The sequence below is a fragment of the Xenopus tropicalis genome, chromosome 6 (genome assembly GCF_000004195.4).
Source record: "Xenopus tropicalis strain Nigerian chromosome 6, UCB_Xtro_10.0, whole genome shotgun sequence".
NCBI lineage: Eukaryota > Metazoa > Chordata > Amphibia > Anura > Pipidae > Xenopus > Xenopus tropicalis.
In genome coordinates this window covers 18,830,711-18,854,835 of record NC_030682.2, presented here as the reverse complement: position 1 = coordinate 18,854,835, position 24,125 = coordinate 18,830,711, and the positions used below count along the sequence as shown (strand labels likewise).

General features: G+C 37.9%; 1 protein-coding gene across 1 annotated transcript in view; it reads right to left on the bottom strand.

The window, feature by feature from the left end:
* zmynd11 (zinc finger MYND-type containing 11) overlaps nt 1–18,813 on the bottom strand; it is a gene marked incomplete at its 5' end in the record, with an annotated part of 30,147 nt that extends 11,334 nt beyond the window's left edge. Inside the window, 9 exon segments of the mRNA NM_001103001.1 lie at nt 216–293; nt 1,531–1,586; nt 2,877–2,964; nt 3,258–3,350; nt 5,409–5,486; nt 6,033–6,194; nt 12,756–12,915; nt 15,711–15,851; nt 18,753–18,813. Of these exon segments, the coding sequence (NP_001096471.1) occupies nt 216–293; nt 1,531–1,586; nt 2,877–2,964; nt 3,258–3,350; nt 5,409–5,486; nt 6,033–6,194; nt 12,756–12,915; nt 15,711–15,826 (831 nt within the window).
* Between the last annotated feature and the right edge of the window lie 5,312 nt (nt 18,814–24,125).

The following is a 24,125-nucleotide window of genomic DNA, read 5'->3' as shown; positions in this document are numbered from 1 at the left end:
TGTATACTGCCCCTTTAAACTGAGGACTTGCACGTCTGAGTTAAGTACAATGGGGCAGTCATATTGTCCTTATACAAAGTCTATAAAGTATTTAAGTTTTATAAATATAATCCCCCTCTGTTCTAAACAGTACAGTGTACCTAACACATTATAGGAATGAACCATCTCAATAACAAATAAAGACATTTCAATAGATCAAAACTGCAAATACTTACACAGGGATAGCAGAACCAATTTTCAGGCCGAGCATTTGACAAATAGAAGCAATTTTTGCAAAGCTGCAGCTCATCCAGCTGAAATAAGGAAATATTATAGTCAGGGTATAACAATAGCACGATGGACCATGGATTTGTATATCTTACTAAAAACAAAAAGGATAACAACTATTATGGGGGTGATTTTTAGCAAAGCATAACTTATGGCAATATTTGTAAATCTATACATAGCTATTAATAAACACTGAAGCACCTTTTAAAAAAAAAAAAAAAAAAAATTATATATATATATATATATATATATATATGCTACACCATTAAGTCATTCACAAACAAGGTTTAAAAATGGGAAATATTTCAATTTGTTTCTAATTATTTTCCAAACTAAAAGCAAAACATTAAGTTAAACACTGAGAACTTCTATGTAAGTCCTCAACAGGGAATACATGTGATATTAATAACAATAACAATGCCAGGACTTTAGTTAAGATTTCAATAACACTACTAACAGAATTACACCTTGGCTTTAAGTCAATACGTGTTGTGCAAGGGTTATGTTAATTGTGCCTCTCATTATACTGAGATTTCCATGTGGAAATCAGGGAACAATACAATCCATTAGTATTCAGGGCAGGGAAATAGCATTCATTACCAACCTTACTCTAACCAGTGCATGCCAGTTTGGAAAAATAGAAAATACTGCTAAGAACAATGGCACATCTGGTCACTTAAGGTGGCCATACACGGCCGATTCTAGCTGCCGATATCGGTCCCTTAGACCGTTTCGACAGACACCTGGCCTGAAATCGGCCAAATCTCAATCGGGCAGGTTTGAAATTTAGTCGGATCGGGGACCACATTGGCTTGTTGATGCAATCCCCGAATCGTCGGACACCTATACCCGTCGTTCTAATTCGATCGTTTGGCCCTAGGGCCAAACAACCGAATCAGCACGATATCGCCCACTCGTAGGTGGGGATATAGGAAGAAGATCCGCTTGCTTGGTGACCTCGCCAAGCGAGCGGATTTTAGCGTGTATGGCCACCCTAATCTGACCCTTAGCTCTCCATGGCAAACTCCTATCAACTACACTCTCATATTGCATGATTATATTTCACTAAACATGAAGATCAATATATGAGCCCTGTCTTACACCGGCCTTGGTCTGATCTTTGGCCAGTGGTAAGAATACATGACCAGTCTGGCACCAATGGAGGTGAAAACAAATACTGAAATCATTGTGATATTTTCCTTATTGTGTGTCATGATTCAAAAGTACTACAATGCACCATGAAGCAGGAACTATATAAATTACCTCATGACAAGTGTCCTTGTAAAGAACCTTAGCCACATCGGCCTGCTCACTGTCGTCTGTAAACAAGAACATAAGTCAGCTTTGTGACACTAACATTGCTGTGGTTAATAAAATTCTCTTTTGGTAACCAAATACCAGAAGCAGAAACAAATTTATATACAGCGCTGCCCTAGGCACGCCCCTATACCTATTTGACTGGTCCATGTCAAGCCCCTTCACCCTTAGCTTCCCTGCCAAATGTCACAGCAAATATACAGCCTAAGAGCTTGTAAAAAAAAATTATGAAAAAATGTATATAGAAAATACAGCCCTTACTGAAAGTTGTGACATTTGGATGAGAACTTAGTTTTAATTTACTGATTACACTGGCTGTGATGTTATAACTGGTTATAGTAAATCTGCTTTAAGGATTAAGTGGCACCATAATCAGTTAGAGTCAATCCAGTATGCAGTAGTCGATCAGCCACAGTGCTTTTGGGCCACCTGCAATATTGTCTTTGGGGCTAATATACTGCATGTTCAATGAGCCCCTAACATGGCAATGTTTAGCTATTGCTGCTCCTTATTGGACCAATTTATATGTGATACCTGTTTAAGTATATTCTAAGTATTATTCTATCCAATCAAAAAAAAATAATATATATATATATATATATATATATATATAAGAAGAACCATAGAGGAGCACTCCCAAAACTGATGTAGCAACTTCCCCAGGTGCTGGTAAATATGTTAAATAGAAAAACATAGTACCACACTCAATGGCAATACTTGTGAAAGATCAAAATTTATTGAATTTTTTTCAATAAATTTTGAGTTTGCACAAGTATTCCAGTTGAGGGCAGTACTATGCTTTTCTATTCTATACACATATGTGTTTGTCTTCTTTCTGTTAAGACCTTGAATGTCTCTGCCTGCCTTCATTTCATTCTAGTATCCAACATATACGGGTATGGAACCTGTCATCCAGAGAAAAGGGAATCATTTAACCATTAAATAAACCCAATAGGGCTGTTCTGTCCCCAATAAGGGGTAATTATATCTTAGTTGGGATCAAGTACAGGTACTGTTTTATTATTACAGAGAAAAAGGGAATCATTTAAACATGAAATAAACCCAATAGGATTGTTCTGCCCCCAATAAGAGGTCATTCTATGGGATCAAATAGAATGAATAGAACATGGGTAGGTTTTCATTTATTAAGCTCTAAACTCACATTTTATAAATCTGCCCAATAGTTACAAATGAATGAAATGATAATTGTATGCAGAAACCTGTAGAATTTTGCACTTCTTGGACATACCCCATGTTTTACTTAAAATGCCAAGACAACATTATATAATTACCTCCATAAAAAATAATTGTGTTGTGTAGAAGTAGCTGTGCATCCGCCTTGAACTCGTCGTAACTCTTGTATTTTCCTTCAGTCACTTTCTGCACAAAACAGGAATTTCGAGGAAGAAAGGTTAAGGGAGGGAGACTGCAGGCATTTTATCTACAGTGCAAAATCTGGCAATCTCTCTATGTACCACGGTTCTTATACTGCAACTGTCCTTACCTTTTTGTTAATAGGAGCACAATAAAAAGGAAATAATCTGTAGAAGACTGTTGTAGTAGCAGCCAAAAGTGCCTATACCTCCACAGTAACTGCTTAAGCCTTATTCTGCTATAATGTTAGTTTTATTCCACAAAACAAAATGTAAAGCACCAGTGTACACAACATTTACCTCATTAATAGTAGAAACATCAATGGTGGTATGAACTAAACGTCTATACATCGGATGCTTGCTATCCTTTCCTTTTTTATTGAGTTCAATCGCCTACAAAAATAAAGGGAATGATTTGTTTTTGAGATACAGAATGTACATACAATTTCAGGCATTTAGGTACATATAAAGCTAGAATACATAGCTTTGATTCATACCACTGCTCTTCCAGCCTTACGGCAGTCTAGAAGCTGAAAAGACTTACCCCCCATACGTACTAAAAGGCACAAAGTTTGCCGAGAAGCAGTAACCCATACAACGAATAAGATGCTAACTTTTTAAACAAATTATCCGAAAATGCTACCTGTTGATTGGTTGCTATAGGTGATAAGAAGTGTAGAAAACTTTGCTTCTGATATTACATTACCTCTCACAAACAGGCACTAAGTGTGGATTTTAGCAAAATACATTCGGAATATCCACCTGTTACACTACAGGATTTGGTTCAGGATTTGGGCAAGATTTGGCCTTTTCCAGCAGGGTTCAGCCATGCTCCTGGCCGAACCAAATCCTAAATATCACGTGACTTTTTTTTAACACAATAGCTGAAAGTTTTTCACTAAGTGCTGTTCATGGTCTCTTTAACCCTTCCTTTGCTAATTTACATATGCAAATTCGGATTCGGTTCAGTATTTGGCCGAATCTTTCACCAAAGATTTAGGGTTCAGCTGAATCCCAAAATTATGTATTCGGTGCATCCCTAATTTTAGATTTAGAACTTTAAAGACATATTCATCTGTACATGGACTTTTAGTAAGATTTGCAACTGGACTTTTTTTTTTTGGTTTTCAGATTATTTCTGATCACCTAAGGTGGGCGATATCTGATGGGAACAGAACCCATTGGTGTGAGGACCGCATCAATGAGTCGATGCAGCCCCCGATTCCAGAGGAAAATCAAACCTGCCTGATCAATATCTTCCCAATTATAGGCCAGATATTGGTCGGGTAGGCCTGTTGGGGGTGCCCATACTTGGGAAGATAAGATGCCGAACCGGTCTGAATTACCTGAATTAGCAGCTTAAATTTGCCCATGTATGGCCACCTTATCTTATTATTGGTATCAGCCAGTGGTTTGAATTACAGACTGGAAAATGAATAGTTAAGGGTTAAGATACAAAAGCAATAATATGACCCCAAACAAGAATTTCTGTTTTTTGAAAGGAACATATTTGTTTGAAAAGTGCAGAAACTTTGCTCTTGCTGTAATGGAAGTTATAATTATTTGCTGTATTAGAATGCAGATAACTGTTTCAGTTTACACTTGGTCATGCCTCCATTGCTTGTGGGAGCTGAGTTAGATAGTTTAGTCAGATGATTGAATTCTCTGTATTATGACCCTCAAATAATTTAGCCCAATTCCTGTGATTTCTCACTGTTGTAGTTCTGGAAAAAGTTGTGGCTAATAAATACTCCTGATGACACTAGCATTAAAAATAATATAAGCTGTATTTATTTGGCTCATTATACTGTAGGTGTGTATATAAATGGGGGGAACATTTAAAATCATTTTTAGTATGTTAGTAGGGAGTAGTATTCTCAGAATTTGTTTTCATTTATTGTTTTTGTGGATTTTTTTATTTTCAATTCTATGTGTTTATTGAATTACTCATCTTTTTGGTCTGAAGCTCTCCCCCTGTTAGGGTCCCACAGACCATAGCAACCTGGCAGGTGAACAGGGGAAGTGCTGAATTAAAAGAATTGCAATAAAAATCTAGCCTTAGATGAATTCAACTGATTTCTAGTTGTCGAGGTCCACCAAAAAAGCATTTTCATGTTCACATTTGGAAAGAGCAGAAGAAAATAAAATAATTATTAAAAAGAATAGAGACAACAGACTGCAAATTGACTGAGGATACCAATGTCAACCACCTGCAAGCACTAAAAGTAGATGAACTCCCAAGTTTATTTGTGCTAGTTTCTTCCGTTAATGCCATCATGATATACATTATCAGCATCATTCATTTGAATATAATGCTATTAAAGTGTTCTTTTCCCATTTTTAATGCAGATTAAACATGAGAAAAATAATGTGCATGCACATACACAAATAAGAATAAAATACAAAGAGCCTGGGATGAAACTGAAACGGAAAGCCAGAAGCAAAACCTACCCTCTCCTTCATGCGGGAAACAATGAATCGCATGTATTTACCCATCTCTTGCTTGGTGTTGTTTTTCTTCTTCATGCTCTGAAACATGTTTGTGTTTCACATCAGTTAGTAAACATAGTAACAGTTATAAAGTATTGAGTCAAACCATACAACTTTTCCAGTACTATATTTATACTATACAGTACTATATATTACTATAAGAGCATTATTTAGCACAACTGGTTTCTATGTTGTAGAGCAAGGCTGTCCAATTGGAGGCCTGCAGGCCAGATGCGGCCCACCAAAGGATTATTTCATGGTCCCCGGTCTGATTAAAGGCTACATAGATTTGATTGTATGACATCACCACCATTTTAATATAATCTGGCCCTCATATACTCTGTATGAGACATAATTGGCCCAATATATGTAATAAGTTTGATAGCATTGCTGTAGAGGATGTAATATACCATAATGCTTGCTGAATGACACCGGGATTTGACACACGAGACACAAGAGGTGACCCCTCCAAGCTCCTTTTCTTGACGCCAAACATCAATGAGACTGAACCCACTAAGGGTATCCATATAACCATATGGGTATCTCAATTTTTGCAGACAGCAGACAAAAGCTTGAGCATCTTACCTTGCAAACTGGACACTGCCAGTGATTACTGCTATCTCTAAGCCTTAGGTCATCAGGTAAGCATTTTGGGTGATACACACGAAAGCACTGGTCACACATCATCACTTCTCCAGGCGAATGGCATTCAAAACAATACCAATCATGTGTTTCTGTCTCCCAGTCCTAAAAGATAATACAGAATAATCTGGCAAGGTAGTTTATTGAAGATACCTGCTGAGGTAAGTACGGCCCTTAAGGCATTAGAGGTATCAAATGCATTGCAAATCTTAGTGCTAGGTAACCCAAAAGAACTTTAGCCTATCAGTGTAGCAAGAGCTTACAATGAATTGTTGATACCCCTATGAAGGCTTCCATTGTTAGATAATGTATGTTTTGCCAAAGCTTGGAAAGACCAGAAATAGAAAGTTTACTTTGAAATTTCTGGATACTCAGATGATAAGTTCTAACAGATCTATGCTGAGATTTGTAAGGCTATTTTATATGAGGGAAACAGAAAACTGAAAAAAAACAGCTTAGCTTGCACTGGAAACTTGTAATGAAAAAATATTAAAGGGGAACCAAAGGCCTGATTAAGTTGAAGCTTTGTCTCCTGTACTAATTACAGAAAGCTAGTGCAAGTTTTTGATCTGGTGTCTGCTACATACAAAATAAATAATGGATCTCTGAACCTTTGATTAGGCTTTGCACATAGGCCCCGGCTAGTTGCTTCTTCTGGCAAGGCACCACTGAGTGGCCAATAATAGTATAAGGGTGACCTACATGCTAGGAAGCCAAGTTAGGTAAACAAAAGTTCAGACTGGTGGTATTTGGTTTGGCATTGTGCAAATATGAATGGAAGAAAACACCAGCTATATGGTTAGCAAAAAAACTGGACCTGTTTAAGATTTAGAAGATAAACAGACCTAATCTGATCTTGACTCACCTAGTGAATGGTACAAATACTAGCCGCGTGTTATTGTACCGTGCACTTATTCATTTTATGCTCTTGGCAAAACAGTTGTGTTAGCTGAAAGCAATCTAAGAGAATTAGCCTGTGGCAGAAATAGTATCTGATTAATACTGACAATGAATTGCAGGCTTATCTTTTTCTCACATTCATACCAAAACCCTGCAATCATTTTTTTTTATTCATGAAAAAAATTGCACTTGAATTTCTATATTTTATTTTAAAATGACACTTATGAATAGTTTTACTCAAAAGTGAAATTTGCCTCCCGCATTATAAAGCCAAACCACAGTAATATTAGTCCCATTTCTTGGGCTGTAGAAAAAGGATTGTGGGAAAATTGCAAAGAAAGTATTGGTTTACATACTTGTGAGCTCGATATCAAAGCACTTTAACAAACCTCTGGTGATTTCACTGATTTTCCCTCTCTTCCGGGAATGTGGTGCTGTTTCATCTGCAATAATTTACAAAATTTGTTGTGCTAAACAGGACTTATTGCTTCTAAAGGGATTGCAAAAGAATTAGTGTAAAAAAAAAACAAATAAGAAAGATAAAGGTGGCCTTTAATGGACAGGGAGGAAGACGAGCATTGAATTTGGCTAAAAAAATATAATATAAAATAGAGCCCCTCTGACAAGTTAGGGACTGACCTTCATGGTAGATAAAAAAAATGAATCATAATAGAATTGTTGTCACTTTGTGCAAAAAAGATTTAATTCAACGCTGGATGTCACAATTCAGGATGGAACAGGCATATGTGGGTAATCATGCTGGGTAAGTACTTTCCAAAGAGGAGAAATTCAACTATCCTACCCAGAGGGTTTAAACTAACCAATATTCTTCCTACATTTGTTTTCCTGATGCACTTACACCTGGTCCAACAAGCTACTATTGAATCCTAGAGGAGCTCTAGAAGAAGTAAGTATGGCCCCTCTTTAAAAGTAAGCAAAATATACATATAAATAAGGTTTCCAGTGCAATATGACTTATGAAATCTATTCTAACAATAAAGATTATATTGAGCCAATAATCCACACAAAAGTGGTGGCCATCCTCCTTTATTATTCTTCTACAATGCTTACCATTAAATTCCTCAAACCCCTACCTCTGCTGACATAATTTTGAGTTTATACATTTATTCCAAGGACTTAGCTTTTCCACAGTTCCATAAACCATATTAAGGGATAGGCCACATCTCTATGACATATTTGTGGTAATTATCTCCATTATACAGATACTATTAATTATGTCAAAACTGCCCACTTTTGGGCCAATCCATGGGGTTCATGACATGTTATTTCATTATTATTCCTATAACCTTAACATTGTTTATATAATTATAGTGCTGCTTAGGCAAAACTAAGCTCAGGAAAATTTCAAAGGAAAAGTTCAAAATTCAACTCTTACACCAATACCAATATAACTATGTTTGAAAATATTGTGATGCAGAAGAACAATTGCCAGGACCCAGTGTTATAAGGATGGCTTTATTCTGCTAGAACTGATGTACCGTATTTTCAGAGCAAAAATGGTCAAATATAGAGCCCCAACATTTACCAGAAGCCATTACTCTCTATGAGATTGTAAGTGCTTTGTAAAATACAGTGATTTCTTTGAAATAAAGTGTTGTCCACAAAACATCGGGTTTTGGAGATAGAAATGCTGCACCACTCACAGCCCTGAAATTGCACTGCTTTTCCAAAGTCATTATTCTCTATGAGCCTTCCAGTGTATTGTGAAGGCAGGCTGTATATTTAGGCTGCTCTAGCTCAGCAAATACAGCGATTTCTGCAAAACAAAGTGCCATCCCCTGAACATCAGGCTCTGCATCATTTAGAATTTAGAAGTTAGCTGCCAGTATTGCTTTAAAATTTCCATTACCAAGTTACAATATAAAATGAAATCACAGCAGTAAGTCAGCCGTGTTGTTGAAATACATGTATGTGTATATATATATATCTATATATATCTATATAGATATATATGTCCCTGAGGAAGAGCACCAGTCGTGCTTGAAACAGTGGAATTTTTTCAATAAACACTTTTTTCTTTTGCATCAAGCCCCTGTGTGTGCGGTATCCTTTACATATATAGGATCTATTACCAAGAAATCCATTAGCCAGAAAGCTCCGAAAAGCCTGTCTTGCATTGACTCCATCTAAATCCAATAATTCAGATTTTAAAATTGATGTAATTTTTCTCGGTAATAATAGTACCTGTACTTGATCCCAACTAAGATATAATTACCCCTTATTGGGGGCAGAACAGCCCTATTGGGTTTATTTAATGGTTAAATGATTCCCTTTTCTCTGTAATAATAAAACAGTACCTGTACTTGATCCCAACTAAGATATAATTACCCCTTATTGGAGGCAGAACAGCCCTATTGGGTTTATTTAATGGTTAAATGATTTCCTTTTCTCTGTAATAATAAAACAGAACCTTGTACTTGATCACAACTAAGATATAATTACCCCTTATTGGGGGCAGAACAGCCCTATTGGGTTTATTTAATGGTTAAATGATTCCCTTTTCTCTGTAATAATAAAACAGTACCTGTACTTGATCCCAACTAAGATATAATTACCCCTTATTGGAGGCAGAACAGTCCTATTGGGTTTATTTAATGGTTAAATGATTCCCTTTTCTCTGTAATAATAAAACAGTACCTGTACTTGATCCCAACTAAGATATAATTACCCCTTATTGGGGGCAGAACAGCCCTATTGGGTTTATTTAATGGTTAAATGATTCCCTTTTCTCTGTAATAACTACCGAGATAAATAGTTGAACTCTGTCGCAACCAAAAGTGCTAATTTAAGCATCTTTCTATCTAAATAATTCAAATAGAAATTTACCCAGATTTGTAGCCTTTTTCTATCAGCGCCTATCTGCCAGTTTGTGGTAGGCAAAGGGATGATGTAGGGTCTGTAATGTATAGGTTTCTAATAAGAGAGGGATTATTACAGTGCTCTAAGGGCTTGGGAAAGATTCATTTAAGGTGTTTTAGCAAATCTCAAAAATAATAAATGAATAAATAAGTAGTTAATATCTAAACTAATGCTATAATTAGAGACCTCATATGGGTGGCAGAAGGTAGGAGGTATTCCTGAGCCACCTGTCTGACTGCTCTTGCACTCAATATACAAAGAGCTCATAGGTATGTCAACCAGTCACTGCCATGAGCAGCAGGTATGCGGAACAGGATGCTGTTGTGTCAAAGCTGAAATTTCCCCCAATAAGCTGAAACGGTTACACATTTTCTTATGCAAATAATCATTCAAGTCTTGAGTGTAAATGCAAAGGTAGGGATCTGGATTATTCTGTATGAACCCACCTGCAGGTTGTGAATGAACACAAAGATGAGGAAAGAGATATCCTGAAATAAAGTCAAACCATTCCCTGGCAGAAGTTGTGGGGCGTGTTTCATGAATAATCTTAAAGGGGACCTGTCACCCTAAGAAATAATTCCAAATCCTTTTCTATCATTAGTTGAGCAAAATAAACTTTACTTACACTATGGGGCCCATTTATCAAAGTACGATCGCTTCTGAATACAAAAAAAATCTTATTTTTTTCTAAGTTTTTGTACTGTGCGTTTTTTTTGCAACTTTTTTTCGTGATATTTGTGATCATCAGAAATTATCGTATCTAATCCGAATGTAACCCATTTCGGGATTCAAACTCGTACCTTGATGAATCAGCCCCTATATAAATTATTTAATTTTTGTTTTTCCCTTCATTCTTGGAATTTACAGTCACAGCAAGCAGGCCAGTGCCATTTTGTGTACACTGTTATTAAAGAAAGCTTTGTATCCCACCCCCCCAAAACCTTATGCATTTGCCACCTAAGTGATATCTAGGAAGTGCTAACAACAGATATGGATGATTTAATTAAAAGATTTTGGATTTCACGTTTAATTCTTAGACTTTTATTATACAGCTGTGTGGGTGGCAGGTCCCCTTCCTTAACATCGGTAAATGACCCCTTAGGGGTACAATGGCCCTAAATAAAATCACTATAACCAACACGAGTCCAGCTACCCGCGAGTCCATTTTAGAGCAGTTGCAATTACAGGGGAGTTTATAAATGACCCCTAATGACTTGTGTATGTTTAAAATAATGGTGACATAAAGCAATTTTTCAATTTAGCACTAAAACACCACAGAAATATTTATGGTCATGATGCTGTTGCTGGAAATGGGAAGTAACCCTCCACATGGTACAGGTATGAGATCCCTTATCCAGAAACCCGCTATCCAGAAAGTTCTGAATTAAGGAAATGCCATCTCCCATAGACTCCATTATAAGCAAATAATTCTAATTATTAAAAATTATTTCCTTTTTCTCTGTAATAATAAAACAGTAGTTTGTATTTGATCCCAACTAAGATATAATTAATCCTTATTGGGGGCAGAACAATCCTATTGGATTTATTTAATATTTAAATGATGTGCAATGATGTAGCAGATTTAAGTTATGGAGATCCAATTAAGGTCCTGAGCATTCTGGATAACAGGTCTCATACCTGTACCTGCTGTTTGGAGTTTCTCTGCCTTTATATGTCTGCTGGGCAATAAGTAGGGCTACAGTTTGCAATACCTGGGGTGGAGGATGATAGGCAATGCCCTGCTTTAATTTTATATTGTACTAGTGATATAGTGTGATAATATTTGATACATCTTACAAAATATGAAGAGCAGTATGGGTAATTGTATATCTGCAGCAAGTTACTGCCCACTGATTTCAACAATATCTTGCTGTGACTCCTGTTTTGTTATAATATGTCCGAAACATACAGGTTTCCTTGAAATGTGAATAAACATCTATGCTTAACATAAGCCCAGTATTTTGGTGGAAAAATACTGGGCTTATTAATGCAATTTTACTGAAATGTGCTTATGGGGCATGGAGCCACTGTGCAACATGACAGAACTATTCACACACCCTAATAGTGCTAGAATGGAGCACTAAAGCTCCAAAAAATGGGATTCTATAACTTCTAAGCTCAAACATGTAATGAGTTAAAGTCTATAGTGCGGTACGGCATGAATGTGGAAACCACATACAACATCAATCTATTTTTTACATCCTGTTAGTAAGTAGTGGAAACAAACCTGGCAGGCCCTGTTCCAGAAACGTTTCTAGCAGAACTGTTTGAAACTGTGTTTTTCTGACACAAGGGAGACAATGACTACAGTCACAAAAACATTAATACATTGACAAAAAGCAAAGTATGGGATCCCTTATCTGCAAACCTGATATCAAGAAAGCTCCAAATTATGGGAAGGCCATATCCTATATATATATATATATATATATATATATATATATATATATATATATATATATATATAAGTTCATTTTATGTTAATAATCCTAAATACCCAAATGTTATTTTTAGATTTAAGGTATGGGGATGCAATTTACAGAAAACCCCCTTTCAACGTGCTCTGAAATATAAAAATGCCAGGTCCCATAATATCCCATGTAAATGGGCGCTTCTGCATTCTCCCTTTTACTTGATAGTAACTAATATGCATCTATGAATGCTGACTGCAAAACAACCCTATAGGATTTTTAAAGGTTAAATGTATTTTGGCAGCCTTATGGAATGGTGCACCATGGAAAAACCCCGAGCGTTCTGCATAAAAGATCCCACATCTTTTGTTGTGTGTTTTATAAATGTGGCCATATATAACAAAAGTTGATTATATTAACTGATCCTGAGAAAAAAAAGAGGAGCAGTCATATTTGGTGTAAAAAAAATACTTACAATTTCATCCCCAGGTAACCAGTATCCTTCCTGCTCAATGCCAGCCTTGGATCCCTTGCAGCCTACGGTAAGTGTCTCCACAATAAGGCCATCTTTCACAGCTAAGCTTAGCTGGCGCGTGATCTCTTTTGGATGCATGCCATGCACTCGCGTCATGTACCTGGTTAGAATGAGACATTAATAAGCTGACTGTCCCAAGTTAATGAATATTATGTCCAGAAGTGCTGCTAAAACTGAACTTGTAGGATAATAATAATATTAAATCTAACAATCGTTCTGAACATGAAATAGTTGTCAGACACCAATCGTGCGAAAGTGACTTCCATTGTAGGTCCCCCAAGGATATTGTCCGATAAACAATACATACACAGATTTTATCATTGAAAAATCTTGCCCCATAGTGCTTAGTTTACCCAGTATTAGTGTCTGGGCAGTGGGCAATGCTATACTGTACACCAGGGATCTCTTACCAACGGCTTGGGCAACATGTTGCTCACCAACCCCTTGGATGTTGCTCTCAGTGGCCCCAAACCAGGTAGTTATTTTTGAATTCCTGACTTGGGGGCAAGTTTTGGTTGAATAAAAACAAGATTTCCTACCAAATAAAGCCCCCTGTAAGCTGATAGTGTGCATAGAGGCTGCCTAATAGCCAATCTTAGCCCTTATTTGGCTCCTCCATGAACTTTTATGGTGCTTGTGTTGCTCTACAAGTAAGAAAGGTTGGGGATCCCTCCTGTACACCTTGTGGTGGATTCAAAATTCAGTGCAAAGTGCAGAGTACAGGGCTGGCGTGTCCTTCCCTCACCCTGCCCCTCATGAATACAGTGCTGCTGAATGCAGGCAGTGATGTAAGTAAGTGGAAAGCACAGGTCCTTGCTCTCTAGAATGGAGTTATTTGCACTCTGCCCAGTATGTAAACAACTCCTACAGACTTTCCAACATATAACAAAAAAACAAAAACAAATTTCAACCTAGAAAATATCTAAATTCCAGTGCAGCAGTTCAAATATAGTCATTTTTGAAGAAGAATAGTTTCTAATGGGCATATAATTTAACACGTATGCTGAGAAACTCCCAACTTGTTGTGAAGTCACTTGCTAAACCAACATAGTATGGCTGTGTGAGCAGTAGGAGAACCACTTGGGCACTGAGGAATGAAGCAGCCTCTCAGTGCATATTGAAATGACTGTCATTTTAAATGTGCAGAATGTATTTTGTGCTCCACATAGGACGGCCATACATGCTACAATTCTAATCTTTTCCACGACCATTGGTGGTAGGAAAGATTGTTCGTCCACTCTACTAACATTAAGAGCTGAATGCAGGTAAAAACAAAGGAATTTTTTACCTGTATCTGACACTTTAGCATTAACGTAATGCTGTTCAGGCACCTTTAAAGACACCTGCTCAAAATTTTCAATCCTGCCTGATCAACAAGACAATCAATATCCATGGCTTTTACCAATATCGGTTGCTTCATCTCCTGCCATACATGCAGCAATTATCATACGATAATATCGGTGAGTGTATGGTCACCTTAATCCAGAAACCAGTTATCGAGATATAGTAGCTGTGATGTTTCCCAAACAAACAAAAATGTCTAATAAAACAGTACCTTGTTCTTTATAGTAAATAACCTGCATAAATCCATGTTGGTGGCAAAACAAGGTTTTAAACGTTTACATTTTAAAGTTATTTAGCAGCCTTAGGGCATGCTGCTTTATGCACTTTAAGGGGTATATTTATCATGCTGTATAAAAAGTGGAATGAAGCATTACCGGTGATGTTGCCCAGGGCAACCAATCAGCAATTAGATTTCAACAGTTAGAAAACCGAAGCAAAGCATCTGATTGGCTGCTATGAGCAACAGTAATGTTTTACTCCACTCTTTACACAGAATGATAAATATACCCCTAAGGCTTTAATGTTTGCTCTTACCTATGAGCTGCAACCTTGGCCTCCAGTACAATGGTATATAAATGATAAGAAACATAACAATGCAAAGAAACATTTCCACTGAAAAAATGAGTGAGGCATGCAATTTTCACTTTTACCATGGTATAAATAAAGCAATTTATACACACTTATAGCAATATGATCCCTTAAAATAAATACTGGCAACCAACTTAAAACCTAAAAATGTATTTGTTATGATAGGGTTAACAAGTAATCTTTAATAACAGTAATGATTTTTCATTATTTTTTGTTTTTCCAATAAAACAAGAACATCTATCATAGCTATTCTAAGCATTACTGACTCGCTGGCCGAACCAACAGATATCATATAAAGGCCATACAAATGACTGGCCACCTTTGCATTGCTTTGTTCAATCAGCCTGACCACCTGAACAACAGTCATTTACCCAATACTAGAACACAAACATTGTTGCTAAGCCAAGCCATGCTACAAACTTTACACAAGGTATTTTATAGTCTAGAACAACATACAATACAGCCTTTTGCATTGTAAAGCTTGTGATATTTTTATAATGTCTTTGTTTTGAACTGCAGGGAATGGTGGTAGTTCTTATCATATCAAATACAGGTATGGGAACCATTATCCAGAAACCCAGTATCCAGAACGCTCCAAATTATGGAAAGCCTGTCTCCCATAGACTCCAGTACCTTGTATTTGATCCCAACGAAGGTATCATCAATCCTTATTGGATCCAAAACAAGCCTAGTGGGTTTAATTAATGTTTAATTGATTTTTGTATTAGACTTAAGGTATGGAGATCCAAATTACAGAAAAAGATCCCTTATCCGGAAAACCCTAGGTCCCGAGCATTCTGGATACTGGGTCCTATACCTGTAAACATAATCAAATGTGCAAAAATATATTTTAAGAAATACAAATCATTAAAGTGATAACAGTTGGTTGGTTCCAAGAAAAAAAGCAATCTGTTATTTTAATGAAAGCAATTATTTATACAGGGAAGATGAAATATGTCTTACTTTGTAATGCGGTCAATATTTGCAATCTGTTTCTGGTTGCGGATTACTTCAATGGCAGTCCATAAGTACTGAATTACTTTTGTATCAGCCTGTCTTCTTTTTGTGAGCCGTGCCATGTTCTTGCGTTGTTTTTGTGAATATCTGCAAAATATCACAAGTTATTACATCGTTACGCACTCAAATTAACCTGTTATTATCAAAAAAACACAAATAGTCTACAATTTTACCTTAAAAAAACATAAAACAGGATAAAAACAATTAAAAGCAATGTCACTGATCGATGAGCCATTTCCATTACTCTGAACAGAATAGACCACACACATTATTATAGTAGCAGAACTCTGTGCAGCACAATTTCAGCTGCATTTCCACTGCAGCCACGATGCACTTCCTTGCACAGGTACTTTATATACTTGCAGCCTTGTGCTAGATACTGTTGTATAAACAACAGATCAGCGTTTCTCAACCTGTGGGTCGGGACCCCTTTGGGGGTCGAATGACCCTTTCACAGGGGTTGCCTAAGACCATCGGAAAACACATATTTCTGATGGTCTTAGGAATAATTTTATGGTTGGGGGTCACCACAACATGAGGAACTGTATTAAAGGGTCACAGCATTAGGAAGGTTGAGAACCACTGCAATAGATGGTAATACCACTGATCAGTATACAGAACAATGAATCATTATGAAGACTGCAAGCACGTTCTTTCATATAAGGGGAAATCAGTCAGCTGCGGTTAAATCTCGGCTACCACGGGTGACTAATCTCCCCAAAATACCTTCTCACCGGAAATTAAGTGAATTTTTGGTGGAAGGGCACATGCATTGCTTTCAAAAGTTGTGTGAAGTCAGGCTTGTCATCTCTATAGCAAAGGGGAGTTTACACCAAGTGGAATTACTAAATGAGTTTTTAAGCGCAGCAGTACTGCTTTGTGACTTACTGAAAATGCAAATTATTAATAGTTTAGATGGAAAATATTTATTTTATGCAGCAAATTAAAAATACCTTTAATAATGTCAGTGCCCAACCAACAGTATGTCAAAGAGCAGTCAATAAAATTTGTCATTTGTTTGTTCCTGGTAGACATTATGTTTGTTCCTGGTAGACTTTTATGTTAAATGAAAGGGAGAAGATAATATCAAGAGATGGCACTTTGAGCAGAACAAAACTGAGTTATTATAAAGATTTTTATAAACATGAACATTGAATCGTTCTTTTGGGTCAGCAGCTGCTGTCAAGTAAAAGACCCTGTTGTTGAAAACAAAACTGCCCAGCTGGTTAATCATATCCAACATTTTAGCTTTATAACAGGCCTATAGGCTATAACAGCCTTGAATCCCTTTATATGTACATAGTGACACCACTTTTGTCTCATTGAAACCTGTGTATTATAAAATATAATGTACCATTGTTGTAAAATATGAGGAAATTAGAAGTCAGGTCATAGTTTCATGACCTGTATAAAAGCACTTAGCCTGCAGCCTTGGACATTTTTATGGCCATGGAACTTCTCAGCGAATTAAAATATCCTAATATTTCACGACACATGGGCACATTTCCTGACTCATGGGCACATTATTCTTTTGTATACTGTATATCTTTATTATATACCTTATATAAATTACCCATAGTTGTAGCAATGCTTGCTATGTGTCTGCTAAACAATGAATGCTAAACGGCAACATGTCTTTTGTTATGTTCTGTTACTTGTTTCTACTTCTTCACAACCTGGATTTTAATCTACTACCTTATCTCTAGGGTCTTTGTATTATCCATATTATTTTTTTCATATCCCAATCTTTCATTTAAGACCACGCCTGACTATAAGGGTTAGTGAATGTTAGAAACCAAGCAGGCATTTAAATATCAAAGAGGAGGGAACCAGAACAAAAAGTGAAATGCAATAATTAAAGGAGAAGGAAAGGCTAGTAAAGAGTTAATCTCAAGCTGCAGGCATCCCTTCAGTTGTCTTAATAGTGCCCTTAAGTCTCCCCATATTTCACCTGTTCAGAAGATCTGAAGCCAAACAGTAAGGAAAAATGCTGAGCTGGGTAGAGAAGATTCCCATAATGCATCGCTCATCCCCAGACTCGGGGACTTAGAACTGTAGGCGGCGCATGCGCACAAGCAGGAGGCTCCCCCTAGCATCTGCAGCTGCAGCATGAGACACAGGCAACGGGGGACACGAGCGGTGCTGGTAGGGGGGAGAGGCAAGGGGGACACAAGCGGCGGTGCTGGTAGGGGGGAGAGGCAAGGGGGACACGAGCGGCGGTGCTGCTAGGGGGAAGAGGCAAGGGGGACACAAGCGGCGGTGCTGGTAGGGGGAAGAGGCAAGGGGGACACGAGCGGCGGTGCTGCAAGGGGGAAGAGGCAAGGGAAACACGAGCGGCAGTGCTGGTAGGGGGGAGAGGCAAGGGTGATGCAGCTCCAGACAGTTGCTGAGGAGAGAGAGGCACAGTGAACGTAGAAGCCGGCAGCGGCCATGTTAAAGATGGCGGCGCCGTTCAGTGAAACAAGTATGTAGAATGTAGCAGCGTATCTCTGTAAATCTTTCACTAGACAAGCTAGAAATATAGCGTTTTTACTCAGCAATAGTAGTACTATTTAATAGTGTGGTTAATAGATTTTGACTTTCCTTCTCCTTTAACAAAAATAAATGACTAGCAGATTCATACACCACATAACAAAGCGAGAGAAGCCAATAACCATCCACTAAAGACTTCTAGGGTCACTTGGACCTGTTCATCTCCCATACAACCTGAAATCCATGTACACATCATATTCATATCTTTATAAGAAGCTTAGAAGGATTCTCATTAGATAAATACAGCCCTTTCTGAGCTGCCATCGGAATAGACCTATGAAATTTTAATGATATTATGGATCCCCTTTAGGGATAGTTACTTTAAATCAATAGTTTTAACTACAGAGGGAATACAATAAATACAGTTTAGATAAATAGATCAACTTTTGTTATCACAGGCACGGGTCACTACAAACAACACAGTATTAATAATAATGCAATTAAAAAGATAATTACCGTTTCTCAAAGGATTATCTAGAGAACAGTCTCTGAAGAGCGAGGAAATGAGATGCAGAAGCTATGAATAAAGAAGAAAAAGGATGGCGTGAATAAAAACAAAACAAGGATGAAAGAAACATACCCTTTACTCTTCCCTATATTACCGCTGAGCAAAACCCCAGGGACTGACTCTCTTGGCAACAGCAATGCTTAAAAGAGAAAATAAATGGCTAGGGATTTCAATTCAATGCTGCAAAAACAGATTTGGGTGTAAATAGGTGTAACAATGCATTTTTTTGTGTATTTTATTGATCTTGTTTGTAATTCTCAACTTGACAAAATAATAACGAGCGCTCCTATTTGAATAACCTGGACATTCTACAGACATATGGTACATATATGAAATGTCATATTAAACTATTCACTAATAAATATGCAGATACATGAAACTATTACTTTATACAAAAGTGTCACAAGTGTTTCACAATTAATCTAGGGGAAGCAGCAAATTATGCAACACGATGAAATCAAAGAAAGTTAAAGGAGGCAACCCTTCTCCCAAGGTCTTTTAATCACAGGAACCTTTGCCCCTTTTCACATTATCCAGACTCCACAGAGGTGGTTCAGTTGCCCCCATCTGTGCCCTTAATGCAGAGCTGTGAAATAGGGATGGCAGCCGCATAATGTAGGAATATGTACAGTACACTGAAAGCTGCTCCTGGCTTACACTGTGCATGCTGGTGATGACTGACCAAAACCAACCATGGGACCTTACACAGCATGGAGCACATTTAAAACATAGGCAGCAACCACTATGGGCATACAGGCACACAAGGATCTCCCCAGGGGTCACAAAGTTTAAAAGAAAAAAAAAGCTTTATTCAAAGTTACATTAAAACACAAAGCATCTCCATAGACCCTACGCGTTTCATGCCCTAAGGGCACTTAATCATGAGCAACATGTCAGCTGTCAAACCATTCTGAATAGTCTGGATATTGTGGTTGGGGAGAGGTCAAAGTGGTTCTGTGGTTAAAAATCCTTGAGGGGTTTAATTTACCTTTAAGCTAATGGCTGGGTGTTTCACTACTGCTGTTCTTGGTAGGAACAACATTCTTGTGTGCCTGTCATTTGTCCTCACACTAAATGGTAAAAGAACCACCAAAAGTGAATTTACACTAACGTTTGCCTGTTATCAATATGTTTGCATTGTTTTTCAATTTATTTTTGCCTATTTTTTGTGCCTATGGCAAATAAATGTATGGCAGAATACAAACTGTAAAAAATTGTGGTGGTTTGCATCCATTTTTCACACTTTTCTCCATACTCTTCAGCATTCACCCTTAAACACCCATTATTTTTCTTGCGAGCCAGTGGGGTCTGATTACATGCGATCCCAATAGAAAACAATGAAACAGAATAAACAATGCTGGCAATCACCTCCATAAAGGCTGAAATGTATAAGATCTATGGCAGGCAAGCAGTTAAGACATGTCAACCCCCAATATTTTTTGCCCAATAAAAGAAAATATAATTCCAAGCAACTTTCCAATGTGAATTTATTGAACATTTTAGTGCTTGAAAAGTTATTTGTAAATGTAATTGCTACTGCATTATTACAAAAGCTGAATTTGGCACATTTCCCTACATTGTGTGCAACTTCTTTTATCAACCAGACTCTGGCAAATGTTTTGAGATTAAACAATATTAAACCTGTGAATCATCATTTGTCGTGTATTTATTGAAATGTCTATTTGGACTTATCTATATATAGCGAAACCACACAAAAAATCCATGATAGGATCATAAAGTAAACAAAGTAACAATGCAAAAAATTATTGCCACACTGCCAGTACCTGCACACGTCTAACAAGCAGGGCATCCAGTCAGTCTATTAAAATTCCAAGGGATTTTCTCAGTAGGCATACTAAGAAGGTACAGATCCAGAGAGCATTATGGGTAGCATTTGCAAGATGAAAATTGCAACTCGAAAAAGAATGTTTTGGACTATTTGGAGCTAACTGAACTCTGGTTAACAAATGGACATTTTGTTATATATGGAATGTTCAAATTTGCCTGCCTCATTCCACCCTTCCACATACCTTCCACCATACAGTGCCCTGTGAGGCCCAAACAATTGTCTGTATGCCACTGTGAGCTAATTTGCTGCTATATCTCAATGACTGAGTGCAGGCAGTTTGGGCCACACTGTACAGCACCTGGTACCTAACAAACTTGTGTCCAGGTTGAGCACTCCAATACTTGTTACAAGCAAATAACCAATTCCAAATTACCTGAGGATTAAAAGTCTATTTAGGGGATCTCGGACACCAGCATAGGGGAATTGGCAACATAATCAAAGAGCTACAAGACTGTGGCAGGGAAGGGCAGAGGGGAAGAATTTACTATAGCACGCCTCTTAGTGCTCATTCAGAAAGCACAGACCATGCCAGGCCATGGGTGAGTACAGCACTCTCTCTGCACTCTGAAACTACATTTATTTAAGCAGAAAGGCATAAGGGAAAAGTGACACAAAGTCAGGTGTCATTTTTTTGCACTTTGCACCCTGTCTCCTTGTGCGTAATTAAGCTCTAAAGTATGCCTAAAGTTTGCCTAATAAAATAAAACATAATTCTTAAAGGGACAGTAGCGCCAAAAAATGAAAATGTATAAAAGTAATTACTATATAATGTAACGCTGCCCTGTACTGGTACAACTGGTGTGTTTTCCTAAGAAAGACTACTATAGTTTATATTAATAAAGCTTCTGTGTAGCCACGGGGGCAGCCATTTACAGGAGAAAAGGCACAGGTTACTTAGCAGATAACAGATAAAACCCCATTATATTTTACAAAGCTTATCTGTTATCTGCTATGTGCCTGTGCCTTTTCTCCTTTTTCCCAGCTTCAATGGCTGCCCCCGTGTTGACATAGCAGCTCATTTATATAAACTATAGTAGCGTTTCTGTTGCAAACTTACCAGTTTTACCAGCGCAGGGCAACTGTACATTATATTTTAATTACTTTAAAACACTTTCATTTTTTGGTGTTACTGTTCCTTTAACAACTCTGCAATATACATTCATTACAAATTTGCAATGGGTTTTGACTTATTTGTATATATAACTGCTATTAGAAGCAGTGTTTGTCTGTCCTTTTCTATTCTCTGTCCCTGGTGGCTCTGGGAGTTGAAACAATGCAACACAAGGCAGTAGCCTGACAGACCTGACTCGCTGGAGGAGACTGACCTTTGCAACATTGTTCAAAAAGTAACAACCGGGAGTTCAGCAAATGCTGCTTTTAATAGCGATTACATTTACAAATAACTTTTAAAGCACTAAAAAAATTACAATAAATCCACATTGGAAAGTTGCTTATAATTATGTTTTCTTTTATTAGGCAAAATTTTTTTTTTTTTTTTTATACAATTCTCGAAGATATGTGTACATATACAGCAACCATATTATTTGCATCCCATAAAGCTTTACAGCACATGCTACTATAATTTACTCTGTTCCTGAATAGCAAATCCAGGAGATGCTTCTGGTATGGCTAGGCTGAAGCCTTTGTCTGATTTGGCTACATAAGTTATCAATGACAGATCAAATGAGGGCGATCCAGTGATATCAGTCTGTGGGGCAACAATTAAATCACATTGGTACCTATGCTAGGCAGATCTGCCAAGGACCCCACTCATTGCCCAATGGTGTCAGTGAACAGCAGGATTTGTCATTCATGCCAATTGAAGTGCAATCTGTTAGGCACAGCAGTGTTACAGGCCCACGCAGGGGGAAATTCTACACGAGTTTATAAATTCTGCTGTCCTCACAGTGAACGAAACACTCTTTCCCTCTAGTAATTACTTTCTATTAGCCAAGGTTTCATTCAGGAATGCTGATTTACTTGTTCCAGAGGGATCAAGCCAATTCTGCCTGAGAGGACTGGTGCAAGCTAAATAATTCATGTGCCACTGTATTGTAAAAAAAAAAAAAAAAAAAAACTTAAGGCAGATATACCAGCAAGAATTTGAGATCCAGATTCTTCCAGTATTTCACTTTAGAGGTGGACAAAATGTACAAATGTATGGATGGCCACTGCCCACTGCTACAATCAGTGTTGTACTGGGACCCCAGGAGCCCACCAGAAAATCTTAGGCCATGGGCCCACTTTTCAAACTATTTTTCCTCCTTTCCTTTTATTCTGCAAGTCTGTTTTATTTACATGCTCGCATCCTATCCTTCCATCTATTCTTCTCTTTGTCCCTTTCAGAAATAGGGAATGAACATGGAGTAGGCCAAATGGTCAGGAGTAGGAAGGCCCACTGAACCCTGGGCCCCCCGGGAGTTTTCCTGGTATCCTGGTTGGCCAGTCCGACACTGGCTACAATTAACTCAATCAATTACTCTGTAAGTACCTTCTTGTATGTAGGCAGACAAGAATAGGCTTCTATAAATGACCCTTCTATGGGGGCCTCCTGATGGCCTGCCAATTCAATATCTGGCCAAAAATGAAGGTTTCAAACTTCCACACTGATGCAGCCCTGCCTGCCAGGTCTCTGTAAAGCTGGCCATACACGTGGCGATCCGACGATGTTTCGTACGACCATCGGTCGCACGAAACATCGTCAGATCCGCCACACACCATTCAGGGCTGAATCGGCAGGTAAGGAGGTAGAAACAATAGGATTTCTACCTCCTTCTGCCGATTCAGCTCTGAAGGGAGAATTTTGGTCAGGCGCCTTCTATGGCGCCCGATCAAAATTTTCTAACCTGGCCGATCGGCGAGTCGGCCGATATCAGCAGCTTCCTGCGATATCGGTCGACTCACCGACATACCATACACGCACCGATTATCGTACGAAACGAGGTTTCGTACGATAATATCGGTGCGTGTATGGCCACCTTTAGCCCACAGAATTATCCAGCTGGGGTCAACAAATACATCTAATAAACATGAAGATCTCAAGGTGTATAAGCGGCACTAGTGTTGTTGTCTGTTGCTGCCTCCCAATCCCAAATTCACTAGCGTAAATAGCCTAATTGAATTTACCATTTAACAAAGCAATTGTTTTTCTTTCATATAGAAAGTTCTCTTGTAGTCGTGCTGGGTTCGGTTTACTAATTCCAAAGGCAGACAGCCGAAGGGAACAACAATAAATGTATAGGTGTAGATGTAAGTGTTGAAAGCAGACCAGTAAATGCTGCCTTCTGCTAGTTTGCTATGGGTTTCTAGTACAGCAGCACAGTTTGCACAGGTTTACATAACCCTATAAATGTAGCACTACCCACCGAAACCCCTTTTATGTGTGCACAATCAATGCAACAGGAAACATCAAGACAGCAATTTGTGTCAGTGACTGAATTGAACTCAAAATGTGCTTTAAAGAGATCATGAT